Below are 22,141 nucleotides of genomic sequence, written 5' to 3' on the forward strand. Positions count from 1 at the left end.
TTCCACCGTGAGAGGGTGATAAGACCACATGTGGATGTTAAAAGAGAAACTTTTAAGATAAACTGTCAAGCTATTTGTGTCTTCCAGTGTCTTTGAAACTTTGTTTGTTTCACCTGTATTATTTCTGTCTTTGTACAGAGACACATTACAGTTTTATTGGCGACTTCCGGTTCCGGGTTAATGAACAAACACGTATTGCCTGCCGGCTGCTCTCTCAAAAGACTTTCAAGCGACTTAAAAGTTGTTTCATTGATCGTCAAGAGACTTTAAAGCTGATTATCTCTAAGAAAGACAGCCGACCATGACCCTGAAGAAAAACCAAGCTGCAAGTAACAGTGATGACATTAAAGCTGCACTTGACGAAATCCTTGCTAAGGTGTCTCCTCTCACGGAGCTAGTTGAAGAGTTCCGAAGACTCCGAAAAAAAACATCACACTTTCCTTCTGTGCACAATGTCGAGCATTTTATTAAAACCCCACCCAGTGTCAGAATTCCCACCTTAACCCCTACATAGTGCACTATATAGTGTGTTTGCCATTTTATAGTGCTGTCTGAATCTACAATTCCAACATCAAGCGCCCTAGAAATTTCCCAGAAGTCTTTGTGAAAAACCAGTGTGCATTGATGCTCACTAGGTCGGCGAATATAGACCACAATGCATTGTGTCTGAACAATATGTGCCCAAAAAATTTATTTAAATGTATTCTTTAAATAAATCATCAACGTTTTTACCTTCAGAAGACAGTGGACTCATAAATAATCATTTCAAACCCTCATATTAATTGGATTTTACCTTTGCAAAATCGATCATATCTGCCGCTAAACAAATTTAAAAAAGTAGTGAGCAGGGTGTCCAAATTGCTTTTAAAATTCGTGGCACTACATAATGCCACACTATGTAGTGTAGTTTTTTAGTGGTTAGGGGTTAGAGTGGGAATTTGGACAAAGCCTGAGAAACATTTAGCAGCTGCTGCTTTATCACACAGAAGTAAACATACCATGACAAATAGACTAACATATTTCCTGTTCTCAGTATTTACACAATTTACAAAAATATGACACTATTTGCATCATGCTTAATTTCAAAACAACAAATCAGCAACAGAAGATGAATCCCAGTAACATGACGCATCCTTCATTTTCAAAATCAAAAGTGCTAAGCTAAAGGGCTTCAGATATCAATAAATTAATTGAGCCATACAGCTTAGCAAAAAGCATAAAACAATTAGTGGCCCAAATGTACTTCCAAAGCAGTTAGCGCTCTCTGTTTAGAATACACTGAGGAGCGTTGGGGAAAAAAACCCTCAGCTGCAGAAAGTTGTCCCAAAGCCATTTTTACCCGCAAATTTTGAACCAGGAGGCCGGAAGTTTAAGCCCAACAGCAGCACAGAGAGGCTCACTGGGGGACATTTGGTAGGTATGGAGATGAATGAGATTGTCAGAGGAAACTCTGTAGAAAGACAGAGAGCCAGCTGTCTGATCTACATAGATCCCAACATGACTGGTCTGTCTAGCAGGCAGATCTACTCTGTTGTTGTCATGTAAAGTATAGAAACCATCGTCTGCACTGACCAAACAATACGATGTTTTATTGGTCCCCATCCTGACTTCAGTTTCCCGTCTCACACTGGCGTCCCTCCTTATCACCCCAATGCTAAAAGACCCAACAGCCTCCACCTCCCAGTAACAGCGCCCCGTCAGCTCCTGCCCACACAACACTTGTTGGTAATCAGGTCCTCCGTTATGACGAGGAGATGACCTTTTGTCATTCCTGTCCCAGGTCACTCGTCTGTTTTCTTCAGAGAGGTGCACAGTCTTGGGTGTCGTCTTGGGGTCCAAGGTCAGTTTGCAGGCATCTGGAGAGACAAACTCATTTAGGTTGACTCATCAGTAGATATCAGTTAGGTCCCTCAGTCGTCCTGATGATGCTGATCTGTGGTTCCATACATTTCTCTGGAAAAACTTACATTTTTTAAAGCCAGGTTTCATCCTGTGAGTTCCACCATGGTCAAGACTGCAGAAAGAGTACAAACATTTTAGGTCTTGAAATGTATTTGATGCTTTTATTTAGTTGTCTTGTTGTTAAATTACTTTAATTTGCTTAGCTTGAAGTCTGGATCATCTTTTAGCTCACACAGCTGCTTTGTTCCAAACTCTCCTGGATGGTTGTAGCTCAGGTCCAGCTCCGTCAGATGGGACGGGTTCAACTTCAGAGCCGCAACCAGATACTGACAGCCCGTCTCAGTGACGAGACAACCGGACAACCTAAGTAAAAAAAAACAGTCTCAATGTCTAACTGGATGTCACGGCATTGTAAAGTAATTTCACAGTTTGAAAAATGATGACTCCAGCCATCCTAAGACAACAGATCCAGAATCAAATTTCATATTGAGATCTCACAAAATTTTGTAAGAAAACCTCTCTGCTGCAGAAATTCTGCTTTTATAATTGGATCCATTGTAGCAGTGTGCCTTTACTCATCTGTTTCAGCGTTACTTTGGGTCAGTACCTCAGTATCTCCAATCTGCAGTTGGGATTCTCCAGTCCGTCACACAACAGCTTCACTCCCGAATCTGTCAGATCGTTGTTGCTCAGGTCCAGATCTCTCACAGCTGAGCTGGAGAACTTTAGATCAAATGTCAGATGCTCAATCCATTCCATGGTCACTTTGCATTCAGCAAGCCTAGAAGCATCAGGAGATTTGCTCAGTAATCAATTGTTTACCTGTTTGTCTACAAACCACGATGCTCTAATTGTGGCTCTGAAGTGCAAATCCCAACAACAAATCACTGAACCCAAAAATATATTAAAGATCCTAATGACAGTTAAAAAGACCAAAACAAATGATTATAAAAAAAACAAGATAACATTTTAGAAATCAGCACATGGAAATTAAGAAAATTAGACATTTTGGGGGGAAAAAGTTATCTCCACAAATCAAAATGAGATGTTAAGATGTGAAACACAAAAAAGCCCCAAAAACTATGGGATATCACTGATTGGATGATGATGTTTGATTTTTGACATTTTCGTTTTTTTTAAATGCCTTCAAATGTCGACATACTTATTAAAGTTTTAGCATTAGTAAGGAGGATGGCCTGTATCACTTCATACCAAATAATTTTTGAATGAAATGTTGGACGAATGCGATCAACGCACAACTTTGAGAAACTAAAAGGGAGAGGGGGATACTGGTGAGACCAGTTAGAAACAATGGACAAACAATTCCTTTCACAGCAACGACTAAAAAGGCAACAAGAAAACGTAAAACTGCAGACATACAAAGTTGTTGTGCCTCATCTGCTGTGTGATGACTGAACGATTGATGACCACAAGCATAAACCTCCAGATGGGATTACCTCCAATGAAAGTAAAGGTACACTAGAAGCAGAAAAGCTGATGGGCAGGTTGACAGACCTGAGCATTGAGAACATTTGTGATAGCTTGAAACCCAGAACACACTCGATAATTTTAATAGACAAACAGGAGAGACAAACACAGCTCAATGGTAAAGTGTCAGAGGCATGACAAGGTCTAGTATCAGAGATATGAACTTACACAGCCTTCTTGCTGCTCCTCACAGCTGGTATCAGCCTCCTTCTGCCTTCCTGTGACGTTTTGTAACTCTTCAGATTCAGTTCATCTAATTCATCCTTGGAGACCAGCAACATGAAGGCCAGAGCAGAGCAGTGAAGAGGAGTCAGTTCTGTTTCTGAACGATCTGACCGTCTCAGATACTCCTGAATCTCATCTTTGACTTTGTGGTCTCTCATCTCCACCATGGTCTGGAAAATGTTGATACAACTGTCTGGAGACAGGGTCTTCCTTCGAATGGATTTGAGGTACGTCAAGATTTTCTTGTCTGTATCTTCCTTTGGATCCAGTGGGGTCAGCAAACCGTTGAGGACTCTCTTGTTGGATTCCACCATCAGGCCGAGGAGGAATCTCAGGAAAAAGTCCAGGTGACCTTTCTTCTTCTCCAACACTTTGTCTACTGTCTTTTTAAGGAGGTCAAGTAAAGAATTTTCTTCTTTCAGATCAAGAAAACTGAAAAGATCTCCAGTGACGTTTGTAGCAAGACATTCATAGATGTAAAGAGCTGCAAAGAACTCCTGGATGGTGAGATGGACAAAGAAGAAGACCTTTTTCTGGAAGAAGACTTCTTGTTTTCGGAGAACTGTGTTACAAAATCCAGAGTAGACAGATGCTTCTTCTACGTCAATCCCACATTCTTTCAAGTCGTCCTCGTAGAAGATGAGTTTGTTCTCCTGCAGCTGAACAAATGCAAGTTTTCCAAGTTTCAGTAGGAAATCTCTGTGACTTTTCAGAAGTTTCTCTTTGCTTGTCTCACTCTTCTTCTCATAATTTCTGCTTTGGCGTTTTGTCTGGACAAACAGGAAGTGGGCCATCATCTCAGTCAGAGTTTTGGGGGTTTCTGTATCTCCACCTCCTCTAAAAACCTCTTTAAACAAGATGACAGAAATCCAGCAGAAGATGGGGATCTGGCACATCATGTCCAGAGTTTGTGAGGACTGAATGTGTGAGATGACTCTTTCAGCAAGACTCAAGTCTGGACTCAGTCTCTTCCTGAAGTATTCGGCTTTCTGTGCATCGTTGAACCCTCTTATCTCTGTAACCATGTTCATGTACTTTGCTGGGATTTGATTGGCTGCTGCAGGACGAGAAGTTATCCAGACGTTTGCGTTTGGAAGAATGTTACCCTTGATGAGGTTTACAAGCAGATTCTCCACAGATGTTCTTTCACTGATGGATGTTATTGTGTTGGACTTGTGGAAATCCAGATGGAGTCTACTTTCATCAAAGCCATCAAGGATCACCAGGATCCTGGTTTTGTCAAAACCCACCAAGTGTTGGAGGTTTGGCAGCGACGGGTGAAACTCACTCAAGAATTCCAGAAAGCTCTTCCTGCCTCTGAACAAGTTCAACATACGAAATGCAAAACTGAAAACAAAATCAAAATCTTGGTTTTCCCGTTCTTCAGCCCAATCTAGAATGAACTTGTGGACAGCAAAAGACTTTCCAATGCCTGAGACTCCCTTCATCAGGACGGTCCTGTTGGGTTTCTGATCAGGAAAGAGTTTGAAGATGTCCTTCAGATCAACACTACAACCAGACCTGGATCGTTTTCTGCGTTTGCTTTTCAGGGGTCTGTACTCATGCTCAATATATGGTTCCTCACTTTCTCCACTGATGATGTGGAGCTCTGTAAAGATGCTCATCAAGTAACTGGGATGGTCACCATTGCCCTCAGATGTCTCGGTAAACTCATTTTTCATTGCTTCTTTTAGGATCTTCTTTGATTCCAAGATGTTTCCTGTAATCAAAGTTATATATTTTCTGTCTTTGATTGTTCCTAGGTTCTGTAGACTCACATGTAAAAATAGTTAAGAGAAATCTTTAATGACATTGACATCTGCCATTTTATTTGCTTTTACCTTGTTACATACATTCACAAGCCACTTTATTAGGAACACCTGTCCAAGTGCTCGTTAACAGAAGTTTGTATTTAGCCAATCACATGGCAGCATCTAAATGTATTTAGGCATTTCAACATGGTTAAGGCAATCTGCTGCAAATCAAACCAAGCATCAGATTGGGAAAGAAGGGTGATTGCAGTGAATTTGCCAGTGGTTTTGGGTGCTGGACGCTGGTCTGAGTATTTCAGAAACTGCTGATCTATTGGGGTTTTCACCTACAACCATCTCTAGGGTTTACCAGTGAGTGGCAGTTCTGTGGGCTGAAATGCCTTGTTGATGTTGAAGGAGAATGGTCGGACTAGTTCCTGCTGATAGAAAGGACCAGGAACTTGAATAACCACTGGTTACAACCGAGGTCTGAAGAAGAACTTCTCTGAACACATAACACCTCCAACCCATTTACCAACCTTGGACAATAGAAAATTGGAAAATGTTGTCTGGTCTAATGAGTCTTCATTTCTGCTGTGATATTCAGATTGTAGGGTCAGAATTTGGCGTCAACAACATTAAAGCATAGATCCATCCTGCCTCGTATCAACGGCTCAGGCTGGTGGTGGTTGTGTAATGGTGTGGAGGATATTTTCTTACCAGACTTTGGGCCCCTTTAGTTAAGCGGCTGAATAGCTTAGTTGGTTATGTGCAGGAGTGGAAAATGAGAAATCAGAGCGCAATTCCCCGGGGGGCCCAATGAGCAATCCAGTGTGGGTCCTTCGGCAACACCCTTCACACTACTGCCTAAAAATGTAGCCACAAGGGTCCCAAGCCTGGGAAAAATACAGGATTCTCCAGGAAGGCTATCTCTGCCAAACCAAATATGTGAATCAGAGAAAAAGCTGATTCTGTGGCAACCGCTTGACTTTGGGTCCGTCAGAACCAAGTGATCATGGTTCCACTGTTCCACAGCCTACCTTAGTGTTGCTGACCGTATCCATCTCTTTCTGACCACAGTGTACCCATCTTCTGATGACTACTTACAGAAGGATAAAGCCCCATGTCATAAAGCTGGAATCTTCTCAGACTGGTTTCTTGAACATGACAATGAGTTGACTGGACTAAAACAGCCTCCACAGTCTCAGAACTCAACCCAGTAGAGAATCTTTGGGATGTGGTGGAACAGAAGATCGGCATCATGGATGTTTAGCTGACAAATCTGCAGCAACTGTGTGATTCTGTCATTTCAACATGGACCAAACTCTGTGGAATGTTTCCAGAACCTTCTTGAATCAATACCACCAAGGATTCAGGCAGTTCGGAACCCGGCAGTTCAACCCGGTACTAGTAAACTGTACCTCATAAAGTGGCCGGTGAGTGTATTTTTCTTTTTCAACAACAGAAATGTTTTCAGTAACAGCAGTAAAAAACAGTTAAATGACCTTACCTGCATCTTCCTCTGTGGCCTTCAATAATTTATCTGCACACTCTGGACAGAGACTTTCTCCTGGAGAGTCTGAGTGCTCCAAACCTGAACTCAGACATTGTTTGCATAACTGATGTCCGCATAGAAACTGAACAGAGTCCTTTAGGCCCTGAGCACAAATGGAACAGCTGAGCAGCTTCTTACTTTCTTGGCTGCAGAAAGAACAAAATATCAATGTTATTTGTGTTTTTGTTTCTAACTAAATTAGTCAGTAAGAAGCTGGTCCACAAAATAAATGAAAAAGTCGATCGTCATTGAGATATCAGTCTGTACAATACAAGTACCGTGATCCCTTGCTATAACGCGGTTTACTTTTCACGGTTTCGCTACTTCACGGATTTGCATCGTGCATTGTGTTCTGCATTCTGATTGGCTAAAAAAGTCACTCCGCTTCTTCTCTACCTGTGCGTCAATAACGTTGCAGTTTAATATGTACACGTACGTAAATCAGCTTGCCAAATTTACATTATCTACGTGCAAATTCTCTTGCAATTTCGAGTTTCTCTAAAACCCATAGAAAAAAAGAGCGACAACAACTGCCGATCACTATGTTCTTCTCTGAACAAACACAGCTGCACCGCGGGCTTCAAAAGAAGAAAACACTGCAGAGCGGAGTCAGGATGCAGCAGCTCAGTCTGAAGAGCAGTGAAATACACCTGAGTCACTGTTTGTCCAACTGTACTTTGTATTTTTTTTAATCATCATTTAAAATTTTCTCCCATTTAATCCAATTACTCGGGTCGCAGTGGGCGGGGCTAATCTCCGCGATTTGAAGCCTTCTGTTCACATTGATGATTCAAATTATTCTTTGACAGTACAGTACAGAAGTTATTTGTTGAAAAAAACACTTCTAAGGTACTTTCATTGGTGAAATAAATGCTTTAGCCTGTAAAATGGTTTGTTCTTTCTTTTCAATGTAAAATAGAGTATTTAAATGTATAATAATTGTAAAAAAAAATATAGAGGTTTCTACTTCACGGATTTTGCCTATCACGGGTTCTTTTTGGAACGTAACCCCCACGAAAAACAAGGGTTTACTGTATTGTCATAAACTGCAACAAAGGATTCACTTAAATGTTTACACACATGCATAAACAGACAAACCATTATGTTGTCAAAAAGCCCAAGCCAAAAAAAGTAAAAAATAAAAATGAAAAAATAGCCCAAGCACTCACTACCTTCATTTTTCTTAATTATTTGCAGTGAAAAATAAATGATGTATTAGTTGTTTTAGGTTTAGCTATTTTTTCATATCTGACAAGTCATATTGTCATCACATTATTGATCACAACTATCACACACGGCAAGTTTTTGTCATATTGTAGTAAGTAGTCATTCTCTGTCCCAAAGAGAACCTTCACATCTTCATCTCTGCTCTGCCTCTTGTTTGACCACAGTCTTTTGTGACTCTTTGTCACTCATCACACCTGGAACCTTCCTCCACCCATTTCTATCTGCTTGCACACATCTCTTTACATCTGGACTGCTCACCCAAAGTCCTTAAAGTCCTCCGCCCTCTTCCCCTCTGCTCCCTGTTACCTCGCAGTCCCACTTCAGTTCCTCTCATTTACATACGAATACTTGATGACTTTTTTATTTCTTTCCTTTCCAGAGCAGACCTCCACCTTTTTAGATATTCCTCCACCTGCTCCCTCTTCTCACTACAGATCACAGTGTCATCAGCAAACATCACTGTCCACAGAGACTGCTGTCTTAACTTGTTCTTTGATACTTTATGCTCCACAACATCCACCTCTTCTCCTGTGGTCTCTAATACTGTTCATATTTATCAGATCTTCAAGGTTCTTCCATATTTGAATTCCACTTGCTGAACTTTTCAACACATTTCCACCCCTATCTTTGATCCACCTTCTGCTCCGCCTCTCCTCTTTCAACGAATCAAACGGATCTCCATAACCCCTCCTTTTTGACACAACCATCTGCATTCACCGTGGTCAAACGTCATCGGGTGTACTCCAATCAAAAAACCCTGGATGACTAGAGAGGTCCAGGTCCTGCTGAAACATCGTGATGTTGCCTTCAAATCCGGTGACAAAGCGCAATACACTGCAGCCAGGGCGAGCCTTAAAGGAGGCATCAGGGAGGCCAAGGCAGTTTACAAGAGGAAGATTGAGGACCACTTCAGAGACAACAACACACGACAGGTGTGGCAGGGGGTCCAGCACCTTACCAACCACAAGCCCTGTAACACCATGACGGCTGTGGGCGATGCTGTGCTCGCAGAGGAGTTAAACCACTTCTTTGCACGCTTCGAGGTGGGTAGACCTGGGACAGCTGAACCCCATACTTCAGACTGCAGCAGCTTCACTCTCACAGTGCAGGAGCATGAAGTGAGGTGTATGCTGAGGGCAGTGAACACCAGGAAGGCCGCAGGACCAGATGGTGTGACTGGGAAGGTCCTCAGGGAGTGCACATATCAGCTGGCTGGGGTCTTCACCAAAATTTTCAACTCATCACTAGCCGCGGTTACATGGGCAGAATATCTTGATCAGATCAATGGTCGGGTTAAAATTCACCCGTGCACATGGGATCAGAAAACCTTTTTCCGATTAGAAAAAACGTTCCCATGGCTCACACTTTCGGTTGGAATGAATGATGTGGGCATGCGCAGTAGTGTAAAATCACCCGGATGAGGAAATAGGTCCCGTTGTAAACAAACCGCTGCTACAGACAGACAGCATGTGCTGCAGCTCCGTAATACGAGACGATCTTCCAAACATGCTTTTATTAATGTTATGAATATTATGAAGCGCCTGTTCGCTCATCGTTATATTTAATCCGTGTGGTCAGTGCTTTTTTGTGGAAGAATTAAGGTGGAAGAAGGGTTAGGGCAGGCTAACATGGGCTAACATCATTAGCCTTGATGGACACAAAATCCAGTATCGTGCGAGAAACGCAGCAATCTGCATCTTGGCTGCGCATAAATGTGTGGGAATAACATCAGCCTTTATTTTGTCGGGACACAACTGGAAACACAAATCCACGTAGTTTGAACAGTTTCTTAGGACTGAGCGACATTTATTTGTGCTCTGAAAAGTTCACACAGACCGCCCCAAAGCCACTCTGAGCTAGCGGCCTGAGCTCTGTTCGAACACGGTTCCTCCTGAGTCCTGCAGCCGCTAACCCAGAGCGGCGGGACGGCTTGCAGTCTGGATTCTCCCACACATAACAAAACGCACACGTAACTAAGCATCCTCCCCCCCTCAGACACGAAGTTATTAATCCAGCTCCTCTGCTCACTCGGGTGCCAGTGGACCGAGTGATTACGGGGACCACGAAGCGCTCCTGCCCCGCATCTCCCTCGTGAGGGGTGAAAGAGGGGGGAGAGCCAGCGGGGCGAGAGCGGAGCGGCGCTTTACGCGGGGCGTCCGCAGAGCAGCTGGTCGGTCCCGTATGCGCTCCAAAGCTGTCTCTCAGCCAAACACCGTCTATGCATGACGTTAAAGCAGAGCAGTAGTGACACACGATCGGAATGACCGTTTACATGAACAACGATCGGTATAACCCACCTATCTCCATCGGAAAGTAATTCTGATCCAAACGAGTCTGACCGGGGCAGAGTATTCCGAATGGCGCGTTTACATGACACATTTTCTTTCCGATCAGGCGTTCATTCCGATTACTTTTGCCCATGTAAACGCGGCTAATGTCTCAGTCCTACATTCCACCATGCCTGAAGTCAGCCACAATTGTCCCGCTGCCAAAAAAGTCCTCCATCAGCAGCTTCAATGACTACCGACCAGTAGCTCTGACACCTGTCATAATGAAGTGTTTTGAGAAGCTGGTCCGACGTCACATCATGTCCTACCTCCCACCCACACTCGACCCACTACAGTTTGCATACAGAGCTAACAGATCGACAGAGGACGCCGTCGTCACAGCGCTCCACACCAACATTTCCCACCTGGAAACACAAGGGGGTTATGCTAGGCTGCTGTTTGTCGACTTTAGCTCTGCATTTAATACAATACTGCCGGACAGACTGTCAGCTAAATTGTTGGATATTAGATTTCCTCCCACCACTTGCTGTTGGATCAGAGACTTTCTCTCTGACAGAGTACAGAGAGTCAGAGTGGGTCCTCATCTCTCCACAGCCCTGAATTTAAACACCGGCTCCCCACAAGGCTGTATGCTGGGTCCTCTGCTGTACACACTGTACACGTATGACTGTGTCAGCACACACCCACACAATGCAGTCAGTAGGTTTGCCGATGACACAACGGTGCTGGGGCTTATTTCTGGTGATGATGAGACGGCATACAGGGATGAGATCCAGAGGCTGGTGGGGTGGGGTGCAGACAACAATTTGATCCTTAACACCTCAAAAACAAGAGACGTGATCGTGGACTTCAGGAGGAAGAAGTCAGATCTGCAGCTCGTTGTCATTAATGGGGAGGGTGTGAAGAGAGAGCCCAGCTTCAAGTACCTCAGTGTGCACATTGATGAAGACCTCCAATGGAGCTCAAACACTGCTGAGGTAGTGAAAAAAGCACAGCAGCGTCTTCATTTCCTGAGGATCCTCAGGAGGGTCAACCTGAAGAGGGAGCTGCTGGTTGCCTTCTATCGTTGCTCCTTTGAGAGTGTACTGACATACTGCATCTCTGTGTGGTTTTCAAGCTGCATGTTAACAGTGCTGCACTACAGAGGGTCATAAACATTGCCCAAATGATCATCGGCCAACCTCTTCCCTCACTGAAAGACATCTACAGCACTCGCTGTCTTGGGAGGGCACGCAACTTCATGAAAGACTGCACACACCCAGGACACCGGGTCTTTAAATGGTTGCCCTCTGAAAAAAGACTAAGGGTGCTGAGGTCACGGACAAACAGACTCAGAGACAGTTTTTACAACAGAGCAATAATCCTCATGAACACACATATGGCTCAGTCTCTCTAGGAGAAGGAGGAGTGTAGATTCGGTATATACACCTGGTGTGCATTTGCATATTTGTAAATATATTTGTGTACATATATACATACGTATATATATATATATATATATATATATATATATATATATATATATATATATATATATATATATATATATATATATATATATATATATATATATATATATATATATATATATATATATAATTTACCAGAACATGAAAGCACTGGATAGTGCCTTCTAGTGGTTGCATGTCTGTGAAATGTCAGGAATCTTTTAACTTTTTAGTAAGATTTAAAAAAAAAACTTGAAATCAGAAATGTACAATTGCAGAAGAAACACTAAAGCTCAAGAAAAAAGACACATTGCTCAAACATAAAAATTGACACATCACATCTCTGTTTTTATCACATTTACACTTACCTTTCTATTCCATCATCACTAAAGTGTGGTGGTCTATTCTTGGACCTGTCGCTCTTAAGAGACACACAGCTGTTATCCACAGATTGAACATCACTCCCACCAATTCTAAGAAAACAGATTCATCCATAAATTATTGTTACATAAAGAACAATTCAAATTCAGACACAAATGTTCTGCCAAGAAAAAGGTTGTTTAAGTCCCCCTATGACATTTTTATTCATAAAACGTTCCCGGTGGTGTTTTGATCATGATTATGAAGTTTTTAATTAAAATCCAGCAACCTAAATGTCTTAAAAAGCCTTATGTCCTGTTTATCTGAAGCCTCTACTTTCAAAATCTCCTCTACATGGGCGTGGCCATTGGTGCTGAGCTGAGTGGCCCCGCCCTCGATCTTCACTTATGCAAGACACATTTTGCATAACCGTGACACAAGGCAGGGCAACAACTGACATATTTTTGGTTCCAAATCAACACTTTTTGAACAGAATGACAAAACGGCCTCAAAGTTCATGAATTCAAACAGAGCGTCTTTGGGACAGTTTGACAGCGATTTAAAAGGAGAGATACTTAGAAATGAAAAACTCAAATGATTTCTGACTATATTTGTTCTCTCTCTTAAGATAAAATCCACACGAACATGTCAAAAACTCAAGAAATATGATTTTATCAGAGGCCGACTTTAAAGCAAGTGAAATGGAAACATTCACATTTTAAAAACTCCACTTGAGAAACTCAAAGAGCAGCATTTTGCTTCATTTTCCAGCATTTCAAACTAAAAACATCCAACACTGATATGAGAGACGCTTTGATGTTCCAGAAGCTTCTGCAGCTTCAGAGCTGCTTCCTGATGGCTGCAGGTCACCTCTGTTCAGGTAGATCTCACCTGTTGGAGGCTTCAGAGCCGTCATGCTGCGGGTTTATCCTCAAAGATCTTCTCCTCTTTTTCCCATCAGACATTTCTGCTACAAACAGGAAGAATGAGATACAGATGTGTTTGTTGAAAACAAACACATTGTTTAACGGGTCTATATGATGCTTTTCAGACTAAACTAGATCCAGACATATGATCATATTTGACCTTTGGCACACTAAAGAATGATTTTTTTAAGAAATAATTTGATATTTAGTAAGACGACTCCATGGGATTGTTTGTTGTGAGGAATTACTATTATAAAACACTTTAAAGTTCAAAAAAGTTGATTTTGTGAATATACGTCACTTAAATTTAAAAATACACCAACCTCAGACTCTCAATTCCGCTGTGGCTGAACTTCCACATTTTATGTCTTTATTCTGTTTCCTGAATCAAGATCCAAACTGTTTTCCTTTTTTCTTGCCACACCTTCATGTCCAACACCAGAAGCTAAAAAGTCTGTTCTTACCTTTTATGCTAAATATTTCACAGAGCAAAAACAAATCTGTGAATGTTTTGAAAGAGTCCATAGGAGCCTGGACCTGCAGCTCGTTTTTTATAAAAAGGATGTTTGTTTTAATGATGTGTAGAAAAGCAGAACAGAATCTATGAAAGTCTGTTCACGTTAAGAAAAGTGATGTTTGGCTTCATTCCAGGCAGCAGATCAAATTTCTAGAAAGCTTTATTGTCTGAACATGAAGTTCTTTGTCTGCTGGATTCTCTGCAGACGCAGGAAGACAAACATGTTTCAACAGGAAATGTTCTAAAAAAGATGGAATTTCTACCATTTTTCCCTCATTTCTAGTAGAAAATGAGTTTTTATTAACTTGCTTTTTTCAAACAAAAAATAAAAATCAGAATAGAAAAGTCCAACATCCAGTCATAAATCATAAATTCAGTCGTATATCAAAGCTGGTAAGGTATAAAATGTCAAACACTAAAAGCTTTATGATGTTTCATTGTCTGAAATGAAACAAGCTCAGACACACGTGGAGATGAAGATCTTTCTAGTTTGATTTTAGACATAAAGGTGATTTCACTGAAGTTAATAAAAACAAGGAAATTATATAAATTTATACAAAAAATAATCTTACTGTAAGTGATCTGCCGCCGTCTTGTTTCTTATAGTGCCACAAATGTCAGACTTCTTGAAATCCACGGACACGTGTGCTGTGGAGTAGAGGGGGAGGAGCTTCTGTGAAGCAGTTACTGTAAATGGGAAAGTCCCCGTATGCAACATGAGGGGGGGCCGGGGGATCAATCATGTTGAGGCTCGTTGTTCATCACAGTAAAGGTTGTCATCGGTCTCCACTGTGGTGAAGTTGGTTCTATTTTGGATAATCGACAGACAGTCAGCGTGGATCCCGTCAGCGTCTCTTAGGGAGCGTCAATAAATGAATGAAATGGCGGTGATTTAGACACAATGCAGTGCAGAAAGAAATGGATTCCAATGAAACATTTCCTCTCAACATGGCCACAGTTCATATTCGAACCTCTGGAATTTTAATATTAAAAAAACTCATAAATTGTTCATCTATAATTGCAAATCAAAGTGGTGTGTCTGATGCTGGGATGTCAGTGCCTCAATTCTGGACACAGTTGGACTCGTTGGATCACGTGGTTTAGGAGCTATTGAGACAAAAAACAGAATTCAAATGTGAACCTCTGACATTTTAATATAAAAATTCATTTGATTTATTCACCATCTATAGTTCAAAATGAATTGGTGTGTATGGTGTTGATATGACGCACCATAATTTAGCATTTATTTGGAACCATGAGGTCACATGATTTGGAAGCTACTGGAAAAAAAATATCAGAATATTAACTTCAAACCCTTTTTCTTATAAAAACAGCAAAATAAATAAGATTGTTGAAACACAACTTGAGGAAATGTTTCATTGTAGTTCATTTCTTTTTGCGAAGCATTTAGTCTTGGGTTTGATCTAAAATCACCTCCATTTCATGCACTTGTTAATTTATTGACGGTCCCTAAGAGACACCTCTGGGGATCAGCTGACTGTTTGTCAAACATCCAAAATAGAACTAACCTCACCACCGCGGTGTCTCTGCTTCATGAAGCTGATCTAGTTTCTGCAGTCAGTAATGATCTGCTCTGTTCAGGAGAAGATTCAGGTCCAGGTTGGTTCCGGATCCGGTTCCAGATGGAATTGTTTTCTTTCAGACTCTAAACTCTCTTTTCACATCATCAGTGAAAGTGAAGTGGTTCTTTCTCCAGTGTCACTCATTTTTGTCTATTTTTGTGTTGATGTTGTCTCTTCTAGTTTGTTTTTTTTGCACCTGCCGCTCACACGCTGCAGCCTCCGTCCCTCTATGTCTGTTTGTGTGCAGGGCTAGACTTATTTTATCTGTTTTTAATCCATTAATGACTAAATGTCCCTAACTAAGTTCACTGAATCTCTGAATGGATATATTTCTGTCTCGTCTTTTGTCTCTTCTTTTGTTTGCTTGGAACAAACCAACTCTGTTATTCCACATTTTCAGTACTACCAGTTTACACAACATGTTGTCATCATACAACATACATGTTTATTCATAATTCTTTATCTTGTTAACTGTTTGATTAACTGACTAACTGTAAAATGTCAAACTTCTGCATCCAGTAGATGTTCTAAAGAGCAAAGAAAGCTTCAAGAAGCATCACATTGGACTGAATGAAAGGCTTCAATGTTTCATGAAGCTTCATCCATCACTAAGTTCAGTTCAATGAGCTGCCGTTTGCATTTCTGTCAGGGTTGCCAGATAGTCAAAAGTCATCTAGAAACAGCAAAAACCCACCCTTAAATGTCAATCATTGATTAATTAGCAGTAATTATTTGTCCTTTATTTATCACTTCCTGTTTTCATGTAAAGTTGAACTTTGAGACATTTGCCTTGTATTTCATTTTAACCACCATCTCTACAGTCGATCAGAGGAAAAGATGAAATAACAAACTCCTATCAAACTTTATTGACAACAGAAAAAAAGATAGTAAGTAAGTAAACCTTAAAAAAACAAAAGAAGAAGAATCTCTACCACTAATGCAGCCTTAAAAATAATGTAATATGATGGAATTCACAACATTCTACCGCTTGTACCATTAGTTTGGTGGGGAAGCTGCTGATAGTTCAGTTATTGAAGTGCAGAGGCCTGTTGCACAAAAGTAGAATTAAGACATCCGGGATAAATGACTGAGCTGAGCTCAATGAAGCCAAAACATGTGCGTCCAGGCTTAATTGGCTGCACAAAGACCAAGCCAGGATGAGCAGACACAGATTCATTGAGCCAGGTGAAACCAATCCTGGATAGGTGCGCGCTCACGGCTCATTTTATGAAAATGCAACTTGTCATTTCAACCAGAAAATTTTATGTTTGTAAATCTTACGTGAATGAATCATGTCGATCGTACATAAAAATAATCCATTTAAAAGTTACTAATTTCAATCATGTTGATCCAACATGATACCATTAAATTAGATACATTAGTAATCGCAAGGAATTGTGGGATTCCATTTTCTTTGTCTATCTGGGCAGATTGGTATGAGGTTCCGTTTGTGCCAAAAATCTGTTTTTTTGTCCACTGTCTACGTCTTTGGTCCATTATCCATGTCTACTGACCAAGTTCATTGAACATTGGTTCATGCGTTATGTGTAAAACTTTGCATTTGTCTTTGTTATACGCCCTGTCGTCTCCTTACCAACCGTTGCTACTGTCGTTAGCTACGACATTTGCTACTGTCGTTAGCTACGACGTTTCCCCGTCTCTTGTCGTTAGATCAAAGATCTTGTCGTTTTTCAAATTTTGCCAAAGTCGTCAGAAAAATCCTTTGTACGGCCGGTAAATTGTTTCCTGTACTACCACAGAATGAAAAAAGAAATGTTTATTAAAGCCGGCGCTAGGGTTAACCATGACAAATACTTTTTTAAAATGAACTTTATTGATATTCCCTCAAACGCGCATTGCCAGAAAGAGGGGGGGGTCGCAGGCGTACAATGCTTTCACATTCCCGAAGCGACTCTCTTGCCAATTTTTTAAAGTTGTTTAGAGTCTAGCTTAAATTAAATCTGGAGATGAAACTACTATTTAAGTCTTTTAAAAAATAGCTGATCTTTATCAAACATTCTGTCACAAATCGGGTGGATAAACGAGGAGCAGACGGCCCAAAATCTTTGCCTGGATTTTGATCTTTTCTTTTCAATCAATGTATTTATTTGACCATGAGGTGGCGCTCTCTGGACCACTATAAGGCTCTTTTGGGCGCCTCTGCTCCTCGTTTATCCATCAGATTTGTAACAACATGTTGAATAAAAGATCAGTTACTTTTCAAAAGACTTTTAAATAATAGTTTCATCACAAGATTGAATTGAAGCCATACTCTAAATAACTTAAAACTAAATAACTTTAAACGGGAACGCGAAACCGTTGTACGCATGCACCCCCCCCCCTTCTGGCAGTGCGCGTTTGCAGGATTATCAATAAAGTTTTTCTTTTTTAAACGCGTTTCGTTCCGTGATAATACAGGAAACAATTTACCGACCGTACAAAGGACCTCTCTGACAACTTTTGCAAAATTTGAACTACAACAAGATCTAAGGACACGACATGGTGAGACGACGTAGCAAACGACACTAGCAACGGTTGCTAAGGATTTTCCTGACGACACATGAAACGACGTAGCAAACGACACTAGCAACGGTTGCTAAGGATTTTCCTGACGACACATGAAACGACGTAGCAAACGACACTAGCAACGGTTGCTAAGGATTTTCCTGACGACACATGAAACGACGTAGCAAACGACACTAGCAACGGTTGCTAAGGATTTTCCTGACGACACATGAAACGACGTAGCAAACGACGTAGCAAACGACACTAGCAACGGTTGCTAAGGATTTTCCTGACGACACATGAAACGACGTAGCAAACGACACTAGCAACGGTTGCTAAGGATTTTCCTGACGCCGTAGTTAGAACTGGTGTGACAGCCGTTCGACGAGAGAGGGCTGGCTTGACACCAGTTAGTTAGACGACATGGGATAAGGACAATGACAAAGACAAATGCAAAGTTCAGGCATGGAGCAAGCATATACATCACAAAGTAAATACAAAGTAATAATCAAAGAATCATGGGCATGCAGAAGATATTGCTTAGTAGTACATAGACATGAACCAATGTAAAATGAACTTGTTCAATAGACATAGACAATGAGCCCAAAGCAAAGACAGTGGACGCAAAAACACAATCAGTAGACATAGACAATGGACCAAAGACATAACAGCGGACGCAAAAACACATTTTTGATATTTTGGCACAAACGGAACCTCATACTCATTGGAGTTTAAGTGTGAGTTCTTGTCCATGTGTTTTATTGTCTAGCTCTTTTACTCTGTTTTAACTAGTGATTTAAACTGTTATGTTTATTTTTTTCTGCACCATGAGTTAGAGTGTGGGAGAGGATGATGACCAAACCCCTTGTGAGGTAAAATGTTAATGTTACAATACTTAAGACATAATTCGCATTATTTGAGCTCCTGTCTTGTGATGTGGGACTTTGCTGCGTAATTCATGTCTTTGATGTGAAAATTAATAGACCTTTTGGCTGTAATTTGGAAAACATTATCAATGACAGATGTATAAATACAATTATAGCAAAAAAATAAGTTATATCAACATAAATTGTGTTAGGTAGTCATTCAAATTTAAGTTGAATAAACTTAATTTAATGAGGTGTGACCAATTGAAGTGATTCAATTAAGTTGGATCAACTTTTTTCTTTTTAGAGTGAGCAACAATATTAATTTAAAGTTGGGTCCAACTGCAGTATTTAGATTGAATCAACTTAAATGTATTAGTTTGAACCTAAATACATTAAGTAGGACCAATATGATTCGCTATCTAATCATGTGGAAATCATTTCCATAATTTTTTCATGTTCATTCAAAGTGAACGTTTTTTGAGTTTACCTGCTTTGTTTTGTCCTTATTCAAGAAAGGAACATAATGTTACACATTGTGTTTTTATATTCATATGGAATGTGTATTTGTTTATACTACAGAGTACTAGGGCCCCACTGAGGAAAAAGGATAAAGTCATAAATTTATGAGGCTGGTTCTTTCTGCAGAAAAGCAACATATTCTTTTTACAGTTCTGATAGTTATGACAATGTGATACTTCATATTCTGGCACATCAGCATGTCTTCGTTTATGAAACCATACTGAAGGACAATTTCACGACTGGTTACAATATTGTAGCGACTAACGTTTTTGGGACTCTGTTAAGGCCCGTACACACCGGGACGAATATTCGCCAGGCGTTATTCGCCAGCGTTTTTCGCCACGTTTTTTGTGTTCACACCCAGGCGATTTTCGCTGACGATGAGTGGAGTGAACATGCAATTTCATTCCCTGACATTAGATGGCGCTTAATGTAAAACAGAAATACTCCTGTACACAAGGTGGCGCTGCGCAACTTTACGCTTCTTAAAGTCGCTTTTCACTCAGAAGAAGAGAGCAAGTATTTACACGCTTGTCAGAATCAAACAAAGAAAACATGAATATTTCAAGCACCAGTAGCTCCAACTGGTGCTTGGTTCGGGGATGTTTTAGAATGTCCGTCATTATTGCTTCGCGGCTGTGTAGACGCTACTTGGGGTCTATCTTCTTCGCTGGTATGTGTGCTCAGCAAGGCAGTTTTGTGTTTGAGCGCCCCCAAGTTGTGTTTTACTGTAACTTCAGAAGCTCCAGACACGTGAGCAAAAGCGCCATTCTCATTGGTCGAGTAGATTTCGACGCGACGCGTCGAAAAAAAAAAACGAACCCGAGGCGTTTTTTTTTTCTGACGCTTTGTCGCGTGGCGTTTTTTCGCGTCGGTGTGCACACTCTCATTGGGGCCCTTTGTTTAGTCACGAGGCGTTAAACGTCGGAATTCGTCCCGGTGTGAACGGGCCTTTAATGTGTTCTGGGTTACATCGTTGCTCCAGTGTGATTGGATGAGCGGGAGAATGGGCGGAGGAGCAGACAATAAAGGAGGGGTCGTGGGTGCACGAGGGGGTTGGGGAGGATGGATGCTTTGATGGAAAGTTCTGATTATCGTTGTGCTGTATTTGGCGTGGTTACGGCCGACAGTAACTGTTCCTAAGTCATTAAAAAGCCTCACGGTTAGAAACGGTCGCCTCCGCTTCATTATTGCGTCAGTGGGACGCTACAATATTATGACTTGTCTTTTTTCCCTCTGTGGCCCTAATATTCTATCATTTTATATATAGCCTTATAGTCTATGGAAAACGACTATAACGACGAAACGACAACCTTCAGTCGTCGTTTCGTCGTTAATAGAACTGCGCAACAAAACAAAATACACAAAAACAACGTTTGCCGCCATTAGAATAACGGTCGACCTTCATCATCACAACAACCACCAACATCATCTTCCTCTCACTCACAGTCCGCGTTTCTTTCCTCTTCGATTCCTGAGGTCCAAATCCTGACAAACACTGTCACTGCAGCTGCAGAACTTTCGGTTATGCGGTTGTTGTTGTTGTCCCGGTCACGTGACCAGATGGAACTCCCCCTCGTTGTTATGCCCTCTACAGGCCACCGTAGGAAGAGGTTTTATAATATAAACTGTCAAAGAAATTCCACACAAAAAAAGAAGTGTATAAAAAAGAATTACATTTAAAAAAAAAGTTGTGAGTGATTTCATATAAGATCCCTAAATCTCGTAAATGTACAAATTTGTTGGCACTTTTATTCTGTATGCAGTGAAGGGTTCCTAATATGATTTAAAATAATTCAAAATATAGGGTTTCTACAATGGAGTATTTAGCCACCATGAAAATAAAATATGAGAATAAAGTCGTAACTTTATTAGAAAAGTTTTTTTAAAGAAAATTTCCAATTGCAATGGTTCATTGTAATATTGTTTAACCTGTCAGCCAATCATGAAAGGACAACATTCATTCATTCATTCACTCATCTTAGATTCTGTTTTGGCCCTTTCTGGGTCACAGGGTTGCTGGAGCCTATCCCAGGCACTTGCAGGTGAAGGCAGGGGACATCCTGAAGAGGTCACCAGTCTGTCACAGGGACACAATCACACATATGGACAATTTAGATTATCCAACAACCTATGAAGCGTGTTGTTGGACGGTGGGAGTCCCTGCAGAAAACCCATGCATGCACAGGGAGAACATGCTAACTCCACACATAAAGGTCCCCATTGGTGTTCTGGTTCAGGTCCAGGACTTGAAGGACGTGGGACGTGCAGCCCAATAAACAACTGGTTCATTAGAACTTTTATTACAAATTTAAAATGACCATATTTTATTTTTTATTTGACATGAACACAGACTGATGTCAGGTTTTTTTAATAATAGTTTGAATTAAAAAATATATTAATAAGTCAAAAATATTTTTCCTGTTGCCAATTTTTCTAATTAACTTCATAAAAATGCATAAAAAACATTATATCAGAGCTAAAAAAAACAGCAAATGATGGACGGTAAAAAAGAAAACATCAATGTTCAGTTTTGAAGATTAAAAGTGAATGGAGTCGCTTTTTTTCTTTACCAAAGAAATGTCCATGTTACTGCATGAAGACGGAAAGTCTGTGTTGTTGGTTTTTACACATTTGCACTAAGATACGAATGCTTGAACCCTTTAGCGGAAAGAAGAAACGATCAGAGCTTCACTTCAGATCAGCCAAATCAGCTTATTTCCGTTTTCACTCTTTGGTGAGTTTCTGAGGGTTTGCAGATTTCTGCTGTGATATCCTCTAACGTCTACAGACACGCAAACATGAAAAAAACAAACATTAGTAAAACTTGCTGTTCCTCTGATGACCACTAGATGGTGGTAAAGGAAAAATTTGAAGTGCTTTGATTTAGTTAGACTTCAAAATATCTTAACCTAAAAAAAGACTAGTGAGGGTTTTTGCTGACCTCACGCTGAGAAACAAGTGAAGAAAAGCTAGAA

The 22,141-nt window shown here is 40.7% G+C and overlaps 1 protein-coding gene across 1 annotated transcript; it reads right to left on the bottom strand.

The window, feature by feature from the left end:
- Window positions 1-436: 436 nt before the first annotated feature.
- On the bottom strand, window positions 437-20,755 carry LOC101172932 (NLR family CARD domain-containing protein 3-like). The gene is made up of 10 exons (XM_023966074.2): window positions 20,611-20,755; window positions 14,260-14,335; window positions 13,136-13,214; window positions 12,253-12,357; window positions 6,877-7,067; window positions 3,559-5,335; window positions 2,510-2,683; window positions 2,092-2,265; window positions 1,968-2,014; window positions 437-1,856 (listed from the first exon to the last, which is right to left on the bottom strand). The coding sequence occupies exons 3-10, from the start codon at window positions 13,207-13,209 to the stop codon at window positions 1,336-1,338; spliced, it is 3,063 nt and encodes a 1,020-aa protein (XP_023821842.1). The 5' UTR covers window positions 13,210-13,214; window positions 14,260-14,335; window positions 20,611-20,755; the 3' UTR covers window positions 437-1,335.
- Window positions 20,756-22,141: the final 1,386 nt, after the last annotated feature.

This window comes from Oryzias latipes, chromosome 18 (assembly GCF_053564925.1).
Source record: "Oryzias latipes strain Hd-rR chromosome 18, Olatipes_Hd-rR_3.1".
Classification (NCBI taxonomy): domain Eukaryota; kingdom Metazoa; phylum Chordata; class Actinopteri; order Beloniformes; family Adrianichthyidae; genus Oryzias; species Oryzias latipes.

Excerpts from the sequence above, each read along its gene's own strand:
- LOC101172932 (XM_023966074.2), bottom strand. The coding sequence starts at position 13,209 with ATGTCTGATGGGAAAAAGAGGAGAAGATCTTTGAGGATAAACCCGCAG. Across the intron at positions 5,336-6,876 it reads GGCCACAGAGGAAGATGCAG|GAAACATCTTGGAATCAAAG; the intron begins GTAAGGTCATTT and ends CTTTGATTACAG. Across the intron at positions 1,857-1,967 it reads GAAACCTGGCTTTAAAAAAT|ATGCCTGCAAACTGACCTTG; the intron begins GTAAGTTTTTCC and ends TTGTCTCTCCAG.